Source organism: Cervus elaphus, chromosome 2 (genome assembly GCF_910594005.1).
Source record: "Cervus elaphus chromosome 2, mCerEla1.1, whole genome shotgun sequence".
Taxonomy (NCBI): Eukaryota; Metazoa; Chordata; class Mammalia; order Artiodactyla; family Cervidae; genus Cervus; species Cervus elaphus.
The window spans coordinates 21,612,722-21,624,845 of NC_057816.1; the positions used below are offsets into that span (position 1 = coordinate 21,612,722).

The following is a 12,124-nucleotide window of genomic DNA, read 5'->3' on the forward strand; positions in this document are numbered from 1 at the left end:
ATCCGTAGGGGTGCTGGGGCAGTGGGGTAGGAAAGTCCAGGTGACAGATGGGCAGGCAGAAGCAGAGACGTGAAAGGATGAAGAGTGATGTGGGCCCCGAATGGAGGGACCACACACCTTGTTTGCATCCAGGTAGGTCTCTCTGGAGACAATGTCCTCATTAAAGTTATCGGAGAATTCCACAGACCTGTGACTTGCCCTACGTCTTGGGGCATAAAGTGAGAATCTGCATCCAGGACTCAGGTGTTATCACGCCAGAACTGAGGTACTGGAGGTGGACAGCAGAGGGCGCTGTGGCTCTGATAGAATTCAACAGGGAGCCACAGGAAGGAGGAAGCAGGCCACAGGAAGGGTCCCAGTGGGTTGTTGCTTTTGTACTCTCTAAACTCAGGGTCAGTCTTCAGCGCACAATGAACACAGAGGGACATTCTTACAAGTAATCACGGGGTTTTCTAGGATGGACGGGAACAGAACTGAGGGACCAGAAGCTGCTTAACTGTTATACCACTTGGCTTGTGCCCAAATAGCACAGAGCCATAACCATGAATGTTTCTGGACTAAAATGGGAAGAAGAAGAAAAAAAAGCCTCCCTCATTTTTAATAACTTTATTCCCCAAACTTCAAAAATGAAATTGCCAAGTTAAGAATTTGCCTTGAAAAAATTTTTCCTAATTTATTATAAAGAAGGTCCGGGGCTTGGGAATTTTTTAATGCAGATTCCTAATTTTCCAAAGCGAGATTCTCCTGTGCATTTGAATAGATTATGCTCGGTATTGCTAGCCCTTAGCACAACGGGAACATTATTAAAACGACTGCATGGGTCTCAGAGGACGGGCCCTGCTTTCTCGCTTCCTTTTTCATTTTGGGAACTTTGTAGCAAAGACTGTCCATTTCTGCCCATGGAAGAAACTGGGTTTCTGAAGAGGTGATAAAGAGATGCACTCAGAGGTCTAGGCCTTGAAAAGGCAAGTCATATCGGGTCCAAAGGTAATGAGATTAGACCTGAAGGAATGGAGAAGTGTGGGACCCTTTCCAGAGAGACCCTGTTCTGGAAGTGATAGCCTGTGGGCCTGGCCCATGCTATTTGGCTGGGCTTTCCTGAGGACATGGAGTGTCAGAAAGCAGCTGGTTTGCCAGGATGAAGAGCATGATGAGGGCAATGGAGCAGGCTTCTTCTGGGAAGCAGGGCTCAGCCCCTGGTTGCACAAAGGGAAGAAGGCAGGAGGACCAGAGAAAGTTCCCCATGCTTGAAAACCCAACATGGAAGACATGCTCACATGATAGCCACTCTGAGAAGCCCCGAAGAGTGGGGAGAAGGGCCCCCCGAAAGCCAACTGGCCTCAAAGTCTAGCACACTGGGGAGAGCAGCCCCTCCCTGTGAGCCAGAGACTCTTCCCTGCAGTCTTCACCCACCTCCTCTATCCCACCCGTTCCATCCATGCCCTAAGTTCTCCCTGTGATCACTCATCCTGGTCAGTTTCCTTGGGAACCAGTTTGGCTCAGAGAGGACCCATGGGAATCTAGCCACAGCCTAGTGGCCTAACCAAGGCCATAAAGACCCCAGGCCTTGGCCTGGTCACTTTACCATGAACACTGAGACTTCATCCCTGGACTTCTGTGGTTACAATAAGATATGGCTTTGCTGTGGAAAATTATTCCTCTGCTGTAAATGTGAGTATTTTTGATGGCGAGATTCCAGTGGCTCCTGGAGAAGAGAGCCCTGGGACAGCCCCCTCATTGGGTTTCTGCTCTGAGGCCTCAGATGAGCGCTGGAGCCTCCCTTCCCCCACTAAAAGGCTACAGCAGCTTGGTGGTGGCTTCGGGAGGCGGGGGGCTGAGCACTATAGGGCTGCAGCCTCACCTCCCCCACCCCCCTCAGCACCTGGGATGGATGACTTCTCAGCTGTACCCTCTACCTCACTCCACCGGGATCAGCATTCCCGAACAACACAGGCCCTTGCTGCAGCTCTCCTGCTATTCCTCCACCAAACTCAAACTTCTCCCAGCTGCCTGGGAAGGCAAACCAGGGGGCGGGGCTGGAGGCAGGGAGGCAGCTGGGCCAATCTGGTGCTCCCTGACCTCTCCGCCCAACTCTGGTCTGTCCCTGAATCTTGGGGATGGGGATGGGAGCCCTGGCACCCACCACCTGCTAAACACAAGCAGTGTCTTGATTGTCATTCCCGGATCCCACTGTGGAGCTTAGAGAGCATCATCCAGCTACAAAAGAAACGGAGCTGATGTTCCTGCCTCTTCATTAATACCCTCAGGTATCAGTACCCATTAGTACCCGGCACGCCCTGAGCAGACAGGGGATGGGTCTGGTCTATGGAGGACGGATGGTGTCTCGCCCCCGTAAGGCCGGTTCAGGCCTCCTTCTATGCTTAGTTCTGACCACAGCGGGAAAGGCCCTGACACAGCTACACACCTGGAGACTTTCAAACAGGGGGACCGTGCAAAGGCCAAGCCCAGCCCACAGTCGTTCATGGGAAGCTAATGACACGAGCAGAGGGTCGGCTGAAGCCGAGGTCAGGGCAGGGTGAGCCTGGGAAGGAGCACAGAGATGACGAGCAGGAGCAGGGGTGGGACGTGCACTTGGAGGTCAGCGCTTCCAGACTTACACAAGGGGAGGAGTCAGAGGTGGTCCATGTGCTGGACCAAGTGGTCGTTTTGTGGGTGGGGGAGACAGGGTGGACAGGGCAGCCCCACAGGCTCACACCAGGCTGGGGTGGCAGGGCCTTGGGACATAAGGCGATGCCCTCTGCACCTGCATCTCTGCAGCCTGCCCATGCAGCACAGATGTCTCCTGTGGTCAGGAGAAGGGCTGTGTCCGAAATGCCAACGAGTGAGGGACGGCCGCGCAGGGCAAAGACCAGCGATCAAGACAGAATGGGAATGACGACCTGGCACACAGTAGGGGCTCGCTGCACTTTCGTGAAATGAAAGAAGGAATTCAGTTCAGTTCTAGCTGGCTGCATTTCACATTACAGGGACTCGATCAGTAATAATTGAGAAAACAGGAGAGTGTGAAGGTGGAGACTCCTGTGAACACACAGCCTCAGGAACTCTGAGTCTCAAAGAACCCAGAGTGGAGGGAGGCACACACAGGGGACTAAAGATCAGAAGGGACTGGTCTCAAGGACTTGGGGAGCCTGACGCACAGAAGCTGGGCCAGGTATCCAGAGGATGGGGAGGAGAGAACAGGAATACAGGGCGAGGCCGGTGCCTCCTGCAGGAGGGCGTCTCAGAAGGACTTAGGGCTGCTGTGTCCGAGTTGCGGTTTTGGAGACTGGGAACCAGAGGAAAGGATGGGAGGGTGTAGAGAAATAGTCCTGGCCCTTTTCTGGATAGAAACTGAGTGAAGTCCTGGAGAGAAGGGAGATTCCTCCCATAGGCAGGCAGAGACCAGTGAATGAGGGATCTGGTAGAGGGACCCTCTATTCAACGGTTTCCCTAAACACTCAAAGACAGACTCGATGTACTTGGAGCTGGGTCTCCCAGAGTGAGGGGTTGGGTGCATTTGTCTGATCTGTGCTCTGAGCGGGAATCGGGGTGGGGAGGGGCACTGGACCATGAGTGGGTGCTGCACTTTGGGGTGCCGGATCCTTGATGCAGGTGACAGCTGCCCAGGTGCTTTGCCAAGTGCAAGACTCCTCTCAGGAAGTCTGGGAAGAGAGGCTCCCAGGCTGGGCAGGGGGAGAGCTGAGGGAGGCCTGGCCCTGCCCTGCGCCCCGGGAAGGCCTCCGGGCCCCCTAGCCCCCCATCCCCGCCGCCTGTCAGTCACTCACCTGTGGGCTGTCCTGGTAGGCTGGGGGCGGGACATTCTGCGTGGCCATCATCGTCAGAGCGGGGGCTGGGGAGGCATGTTGCATCATGGGATGGATTCACATGGGGGACCTGTGGCAGGAGAGAGGGGGCCGCACCGTTAATCGCTGAGCGCAGGGAGCCCTGGGGACCAGCCACTGGGTGTGTGCCCAGGCCGGGCCCCCGGGGACTGACCAGATACAGCGAAGGCTGGAAGCCCTTGGGGCGTGCATGAGAGTTAAGGGGAGAAGCCTAGAGAGGGAAGGGCTTGCCAGTGCAGTTCGGACTTGGAAGAAACAATATTCAAATCACATGTAAAACAACCTGGGCAGCCGGCAGCCCTGCTTTTGTTCAGCACCAGCTCCGGCCTGGTGGGGGCCCGGGGAGAGGCGGGAGTCGGGAGGGGGCCTGGGCCGGGGCAGCACTGGGGCGGGGGGGGGGGGGGGGGGGGTAGGGGGAATTGGAGGCCACGTGGGCACGCCATGGTCAAGGGTGCTTTCCCTTCCCGGGCCTCCCGGAGCCGCCCTATACCCTCAGGGCAGAAACCTCAGCGCTGGTCCTCATCATATACACTTGCCTGACTGTATGACCTCTCCCTGTTCACCTGAGACGGGGGCCCAGTTCTTGAGGCTCTAGCTTACTGTGTTCCCCCTTTGCCTGGCAAAGTAATAAAGCCACTCTTAACTTTTTCTCCGTAGAAAATAAAAGAAGCAGCAGCCTCAGCCCTCACGGTTCCAGATTTCCAGATCCCCTCTCCCTGCCCCAGGAGTCTCCCAGCACCACAGTAACCCCGGGGTTGTGCTCACCACACCCACTAATGATGGAAAGGGACCTGGGGCGCCGACCCCACCCCAGCTGGAGGGTGGAGCGGGTAGCCCCAGGTGACCACTTGGAGGCGTTCCAGGAAGGGACAGAGGCAAGGGAACAGGGGCCACAGCCGCATGAACGCACCTGCACACTACTAAGAAGACTTTCCTCACCCTGTGTTCAACTCTGAGTTCAACCGTACATTGGGCCGGAAGAGCCGCGGAGCCAAGGGTCCTCTTACAGAGGAGGAAGCAGAGGCAGAGAGGACAGACGTGTGTGTGTGTGTGTGTGTGTGTGTGTGTGTGTGTGTTTAGGGGAGGGGGTGGTGCTTGGGAAGCAGGGTGGAACCAAGATCTGTAGATTTCCCCCAGTGGGGACTGCTCTCCTCTACCACCCCCCAATCCCATCCCCCAAAAGCGAGCTGCCCCCATTGGCCTCCAGGTCTCTTCTTCAATCACTAGGTGGTGCCGTAAGCGGAGCCAGCCTGGCTGTACCACCCAAGGAAACAGAATGCTCAGAGAGCTGTTCAGTTGCAGGAGAGGCCCTGAAATATTTAGAGCTGGAAACCACGGCTCATTGCCCAGTACAGGCCTGTCCATCGAGGGACACGGGGGTTCCTGAGAACATCCGCCAAGTGCAGGGCCTGGCCTCCTCCTCGGCAGAGGGCGCTCAGGAGCAGGCGATCTTGGAGAGCGTGACAGTCAGACCCTCCCTCCGCTTCCTCCCTCTCCCTGGGGACCTCAGGGCTCCATCCTCTTCCTCCCTGATGTCCTCCTAACACCCCCTCTGCAAGGCCTTCCAAAATGTTCACATCCCTGAATTCTCCCTACATGGAGTGAGTGAGTGAGTGTGTGTGTGTATGTATGTCTTGTTGTATTAGTTCTTTTTCAGGAAGTGGAGGAAAGATCAGCTTCCGCTGACCCAAGTCTCCAAACTCCCAGGTGTGGTTTGACCCAAAGTTCACATGTGAAAGTCCTGGAAATCCAGGCATTCATTCAGCAGAGGTTTATCAAGAGTCAACTACCTGCAAAGACCTGTGCTGGGGATGAGGGGACAGATGAAAAGAGGCAAGGCCTTCTCCCCAGGGAGGGAGGTGATGGAGCAGTGAATCGAGGTTCCCTTGGAGAAGGCAGAGGGAAGGATGACTTCCTGTGCTGAAAACCCAAGACTGCAGGGAATGCCTCTTGGCCTCACTGAACTTGTACCCCATCCACCCTGGCCTCACTTCTGAGACGGACCGCCAGGTCATCTTTGCAGACAAAGCACCCAAGGTCACCCCATCTCACACGCACTAGGCACTGAGACCCAGGCTCTACTTCTGCAAAGAGGCTCGGAAGGAAGCCCCAAGTGGAGCCTAACTCTGCAGGCGGAGAAACCAATGCCTCTTTCATGGCTGGGTCTTGTCCAGAAGGTGAAAAACATCCCAGAAAGGCAAGAGCGGAGTGAAAAGGGTTGGGGGGCAGGGCATAGGATATACACTCCTTGAGACATCAGAAAGAACCTGAAGAATGAAGACCTCTGAGATATTAAAAGGGGCATGGAATCGCTCTTTTTCGGAAAAGTTGGAGGGAATAAAGGAAATACGGGCATTTCAGGGGTGTGCTAGGTTCAGCTTTTCTGGGGACTCTGGCAGATAGGGTAATTTTGGATAGGTCGTACGGGTCCTGAAGGCAGGATCTCTTCCGGGGAGCATCAATCTTAAATGGTCCTTGCCCAGAAAAAAGCAAACCTCTGTGGGGCTGGAGGGCCAGCAGCCTCCAGAAGGGGGAGCCTGGGGGCAGAGTTTGGTGGCAGATTTTCCTCCCCTTTTAGGGGTAACTAGTTCCCTCCTGGGCTTCCCAGGTGACTCAGTGGTAAAGAATCTGCTTGCCAATGCAGGAGACATGGGTTTGATCCCTGGGTCAGGAAGATCCCATGGAGGAGGAAATGGCTAACCCACTCCAGGATGGACAGAGGAGCCTTGTGGGCTGCATTTGCCTGAGCCTACCCACAGTTCCCTTCCACCTCGCGTTTGGGTTTATATATATGTATACACACACCTTATTCCACAGATGAGAAAGTCATCATGAAGGCAAAGCACAAGAAGCTCAAAAGGAGGAAGACTGAGGCTAAAAAGAGGACTCTTTAGTCCACATTCTTTTGTTCACTGTCCAATGGATGGGAAGTAGGGTCACTTTAGAAATGTTTGCAACAGCTGGTGAACTGCCCTACCTGGGGGTTAAAGAGAGATGGCAAGAGTAGTCTAGGACTTCCCTGGTGGCTCAGATGGTAAAGAATCTGCCTGCAGTGTGGGAGACCTGGTTTCGATCCCTGGGTCAGGAAGATCTCCTGGAGAAGGGAATGGCAATTCATTCCTGTATCCTTGCCTGGAGAATTCCATGGACAGAGGAGCCTGGCGAGCTACAGTCCATGGGATTGCACAGAGTCGGACATAACTGAGCGACTCACACACACACACAAGAGTAGTCTGCACCCAGAAGCCAGCACCATCCAGGCTGAGAGGAGATTTTTCCGTCTGGAGCCTGCTGGGCTATGGAGCAGGGTCTAGAGGCCACGGGAACAATTTTCTGAGGACCCAGATGGCCTCTGCCCCTCCTCTCTTCCTCTCTGGGGTCACCACAGGCCACTAAGCCACTGCCCTACTGCCCTCTGGGGGCTTCTCCTGCAAAAAACAGGAGGCCTTTTCATCGCGGGCTTAAGTTTCCTTCCCTATGTGCTCAAGCACAGAGCCTCAGGTAACCTGACTCTGGGGGAGACCGGGAGCCCACCACCACATCCGGAAGCTCTAGCTTTTCTTCACCTGCACAGGTGCCCCTTCCTCCCACCAGCTGGGCTTGGGGTGCAGAGGGTCCACAGGGGAGCATCCCGGAGAGGAATGTGGGGGGTCTGACAGCGAGGCTCCACAGCGGGGGTGTGGGGGAACTCCTTGAGCCATCACTGGGTGCCAAGCCCTTTGGGGAACCCTGCCTTTCTGGTGCTTTGTTTGGGAGGCTGGAGGGCGCAGAGGCCTCGGAGTATTTGTTTGTGGCCAGCTGCCGGGAGGCTGCTCTGCCCTGTCCAGAGGCCCCAGCCCTCTGTCACCGGACACCAGGGCTCTGGAGGGACACAGCCAAGACTGCAAATGGAGGACACACGAGGAATAGTTTACCATCAAGACGTTTCCCACATCACAGGATTGTTTTCAACACTGAGCACCTTTATTAAGGGGCAGCTAGTAAGGAAAAAAAAAAAAAACCCTAATGCAACACTCAACCCCACAGTGATATCCAGGAAGAAATCATTTGCCACTAATATTATCATCCGAAGGAGCTAAAACTGCCATTTTACAGAGCTTGGGGCCCGAGGGAGGCTGTGCGCACAGGTTGGGGGTGGCTGAGGGACGTGGAGGACACCCCTTAGGAATTAGGGAGGAGCAGCCCGGGAGCACTCCCTCTGCCTCCTCAGCTCCAGCTCCCCAGCCCCACAAGGTGAGGCTCGACTGGAGCCCAAACTCCAGCTTGTTGACAAACAGACTGAGAAAAAAGACCCAAGCTTGTTAGGAAGGAGCTCATTAGGACTTGTTGACAAGAAACCCATTAGACCAATTAACATTCCATTAACGGCCGGGGGGCACCAAGGGGTTAACGCTGCCCAGCAGTAATTGGGCTGGGGTGCCTGGGTTGGGGGCTCAGGGCCTTAAGGATGAGAAACTAAGTCTAATTGGGAACTCTCCGGCCAGCCGGCCCCACAGCATCAGGAACAAGCTCCCTGACCCTGGCTGACCCTCTCCTGGAGGGCCTGATGTGGGAGAGGGGCAAAAAGGACTGGCTTCCCTGTGCTCCCCACTGTCACACCCCCCCCCCCCCCCGACTGGAGGCTGGGTAGGTGGCTGGCGTTTCCACCCTCTGGGACGCCTACCCTTCTTCCCCCCTTCCCCTAAACCCTCTGGACGAGGGGAAGGGTTCTGTATTAGCCCTGGGAAGTAACTCTCCTCTTTTGGAGAGCTTTTCAGTAATATTGCCCTCTCTTACAGAACCTCTTTGGAGAAGCTAGGATCTTTGAGAGCCCAGGGCCTGAAGAGGAGTGGGGAGGGGTGGGAGGGAGCTCTGGCCCTGCCCCCTTTCCTCCCCACCCCACCCCCACCCCCCATCACCCTCCCTCCCTCCCTGTTCCCATTTTCCCTCCCTTCTTCTCTCCCTCCACATAAAGGCATCAAAGAGGCAGCAGTGAGGCACCCCCTGGCCCAGGAGCCCTCCTCTTCTGTCCCCCCACACACTGGTAGTATTTTATCATTTTCCTTTCCCTGCTCCAAGAAGAGGCTGTGGAAGTCTGGGCCTCCATTTCCTCATCTGTAAATCCCCAAAGATCAGATGGAGGCTGAGCTTAGGGTCAGAAAAGTCTGGGTTCCACACCCAACTCTGCCACTCTCTGTGACTGCAGGAGTCCCTTTCCCTCTTGGTCTGCAAAACGAGGGAATTCACTAGAATATTCCCAAAGCCTCTGCCCAGGGTTAGCACACCACACAAGCTTTGCTGAATAGAATGGAAACAGTTGAAGCTGGTAGCTTCGTTCTAAAGCCTCCCTCATTTGAGAGTGAAGCAAGGGGGCCCCAGAGTCTAAGGGAGGCAGGAAGCCTCCTCCAGGCCCCCAGCCCAGGGGCCCCCAGGTGGTTCCCGCCCCCTCCCCCAGCCCCAGGCCCGCCCCTCTGAGCAGCTGCCCAGGCCAGGGTTCTGACGTCTAGACAGATTTGCAGGAGGCTGAAATAACACAGTGAACTCAGCAGGAGGGCCCGAAAGGCTGCATTAGTAACCTGGCTGGCTCAACCGTAGGCAGTTCCCTTTATTTTCCTTGCGCGGAGAGCCTGGTCCAAAAGGAGTCTCCGGCCCAGCTCCCTTTCCAGAAGTGGCCTGTAGGTGGCGCCGCGGAGCCCCCGCTTTAATTGCATTATATAATATAACCTGTTTACTAAATCATGTAATCAGTCGGTTTAGGATTTACAGCTTCGGATGTGTATAGAGAATTGGACTTTGAGTCAAATTTAAAAACAAATAAAAATGAGAGGCAGCTGTTGCTGATAGTGTGATATTCATCTTTTGGAAACAAATTCACCCCGCTGCTATAAATTATGCCTGGGGAAAAAAAACGTGTTGGTGGTGGGAAGGAGTTGGCTACGTCTCCTATGCTGGCAACTCGGAGCGATGAATCTTGAAATAACGGTGTCAACCTGTCACTGATTTCATGTGACTCTGTGGATTTATCTAAAGAAATGCAAGCATGCGCGTGCACACACACACTCACACGCTCACACACACACACACACATACACACCAGGTCTCTTTCGCAAAACCCAGTAAGGGTTAGAAACCACAAGTGGAAAGCTGAGTGGCTAGAGGAACTGGATGGTCCCCGATCCTTGGTGCTTGGAGTCAGCACCGGGGTGACAAGGCTTAGGCCAGTGTGGGGATAGATGGTGGGAAGGACAGAGGTGAGAGAGAGGACGTACCCATGGGTGGGAAGCTTCGAAGTGTAAGCAGGTCTGGTGGAGGTGTTTCAGAGTGACGGAGAGGTGAAGGGTCCCTGTAGAATAATGGGAAAGAGCCAGCCCCCAGGAGCTGCCCCTGACCAGCACAGCAAGCGCTGGATCTGGGTTTGCCTGTTCACCCCAGGTGCTCAGGAGCCAGGAGGAACCTCAGGGCCTGGGGTGACAGGAATGCTGTGGCTTAGTGACTGATGCTCGCCACCCCACCCCACCCCCCGCCATCTTTCTGACTTTGGGGTCCTAGGGGCAGATAGAATCCTCTCAATCTGATGAGGCCAGGATCAGTGTGGGAGTCAGAAGGGCAATTGTGTCTACACTGGAGGAAGGACTGGGATCAGACTCCCCGGGCTCACTCACTGAGCTGAAGGCTGGCCGAGAGGCCACACCTCCCCCATCACCTGGGTCCCAGGGGGTCACTGCCTCCAGCACAGAGCCCAAATCCTGGCAGAACGTCTCAGCCAGGAGGGCCACCTCCCTGGCACCCCTCTGGATCCTGCTTGGAACTCTCAGTGGGGAATGATTCTCTATTGACGTGAGACGCAGCAGAGGTGACAACCAGGACAGTAGGCAGCTCCAGACCCCATGGTCAACCAAGGCCTTCTGCTCTGACTGCCCTTCGCCACCTTTCTGGGCAGCCCACTTGGGAGGTGGAGCCAGGTCATGACCTCTTGTGATGGTCCTGGTCTCCAAGGAACAGAGGAGCCAGTGCATCCAGCCTGAGTTTGACCAGCCCGGCCAGCTTCAGTCTCCCTGGGAGATGGGAAATCTCCCTGTCTCCACCTCTCTCTCCTCCTGTAGCCTGTAACCTCCCTTTGGTCTTTGGAAGAGGTAGGAACCATCTGTGAACCGTCCCAGCAGTGAGGTCCCCTCAGTGGCCTGTGGTCCTCCCCCCAGGGGCCTCCCCCTCCTCCCCTTTTCCCACTCCAAGGCCATTTTGCTCTTTGTGCTGGAATGACAATATGTCCCCCTCTAGGGCCGGGTCTAGGAGTCATTTCTGTGCTCAGGGACCCCAGTCTGGGGATGGGCTACAGCTTGCTGGAGACCCAGTTCTGGGGGGAAGGGGCTTATAATCCACTCTGGACCCCTCTGTGCACACAGTGTATTGTGTGTGTGTGTGTGTGTGTGTGTGTGTGTGTGTGTGCTGGGGGAGCGGGGGGCATTGGTGGGGCTTGTGACATTCCCTGGGTGTAGGCAGGGCTGCTGGGAATCGCTGACCCTGGTCAGTGGCTCTCCTCACCCCTGATCGGGTTTCCAGGGGAAGAGACCCATCCTGCTCCATTGTCTCTGACTCACGGGGGCTCCTGGCACCTCAGCGCCCAGAGTCAGGGCTGTAGCTTTCTCTCCTTTATGCACCCAGTTCCCTTTACTGTTCAACTTGCTTTCAAAAAAATATGGACCAGGGTCAGAGTTAGGAGAGCAGCCTTTACTGTGGCCCCAGCATCTCTCCTGCCTGCTCCTGCTTCGCACACAGGGACCAGGAAGTGACAGGCCCCTGCTTTCCTCCCTGCCTTGGCTGTCACACCTTTTCTGGCTTCAAAAAGCCGCTGATATATTTTACAAACTGAAACAGCAATTTAATTCCCCCTGATAGCGGCAATTGTCCATTAGATCTTCCTACCGAGGAGCTTAACAATAATTCCTTTCATCCAACTGCTTGCTTCTTCTTGATCTGAGAATCAATCCCATAAATAGCAGGCGAGAGTCTTCACATTACTCTCCCCCTCCAGCTTTTAGCATTTTGATGAAGATTCTCATCTCCTCTTTAAGCACTTTACAACTTGGTGATTTTTTCCCCCTTTGGTTCCTTTAAACAAAATAAAACAAAAAAGCAGAAAGGTGGGGGGGTGGTGGGAAGCATGTTAGCTATAAGGGTAAGCACAGCCCTGCATTCTTCTTACAGAGAAGTGGTATGTACTTTCTCCTGCTGGAAGGCAGGGGGTTGGCAGCAATGACCTCCAAGGGTCACCTCCAATCTGCCTTCAAGCAAGTGCTGCTTTG

General features: G+C 55.1%; 1 protein-coding gene across 2 annotated transcripts in view; it reads right to left on the bottom strand.

Moving 5' to 3' along the window:
* PKNOX2 (PBX/knotted 1 homeobox 2) overlaps window positions 1-12,124 on the bottom strand; it is a 289,880-nt gene that overhangs the window by 81,008 nt on the left and 196,748 nt on the right. For both annotated transcript variants that reach the window (XM_043873891.1, XM_043873881.1), the window contains one exon: window positions 3,786-3,894. In XM_043873891.1, coding sequence (XP_043729826.1) covers window positions 3,786-3,872 — 87 coding nt within the window. In that variant the 5' untranslated portion in view covers window positions 3,873-3,894. The remainder of the gene's footprint in view (window positions 1-3,785; window positions 3,895-12,124) is intronic.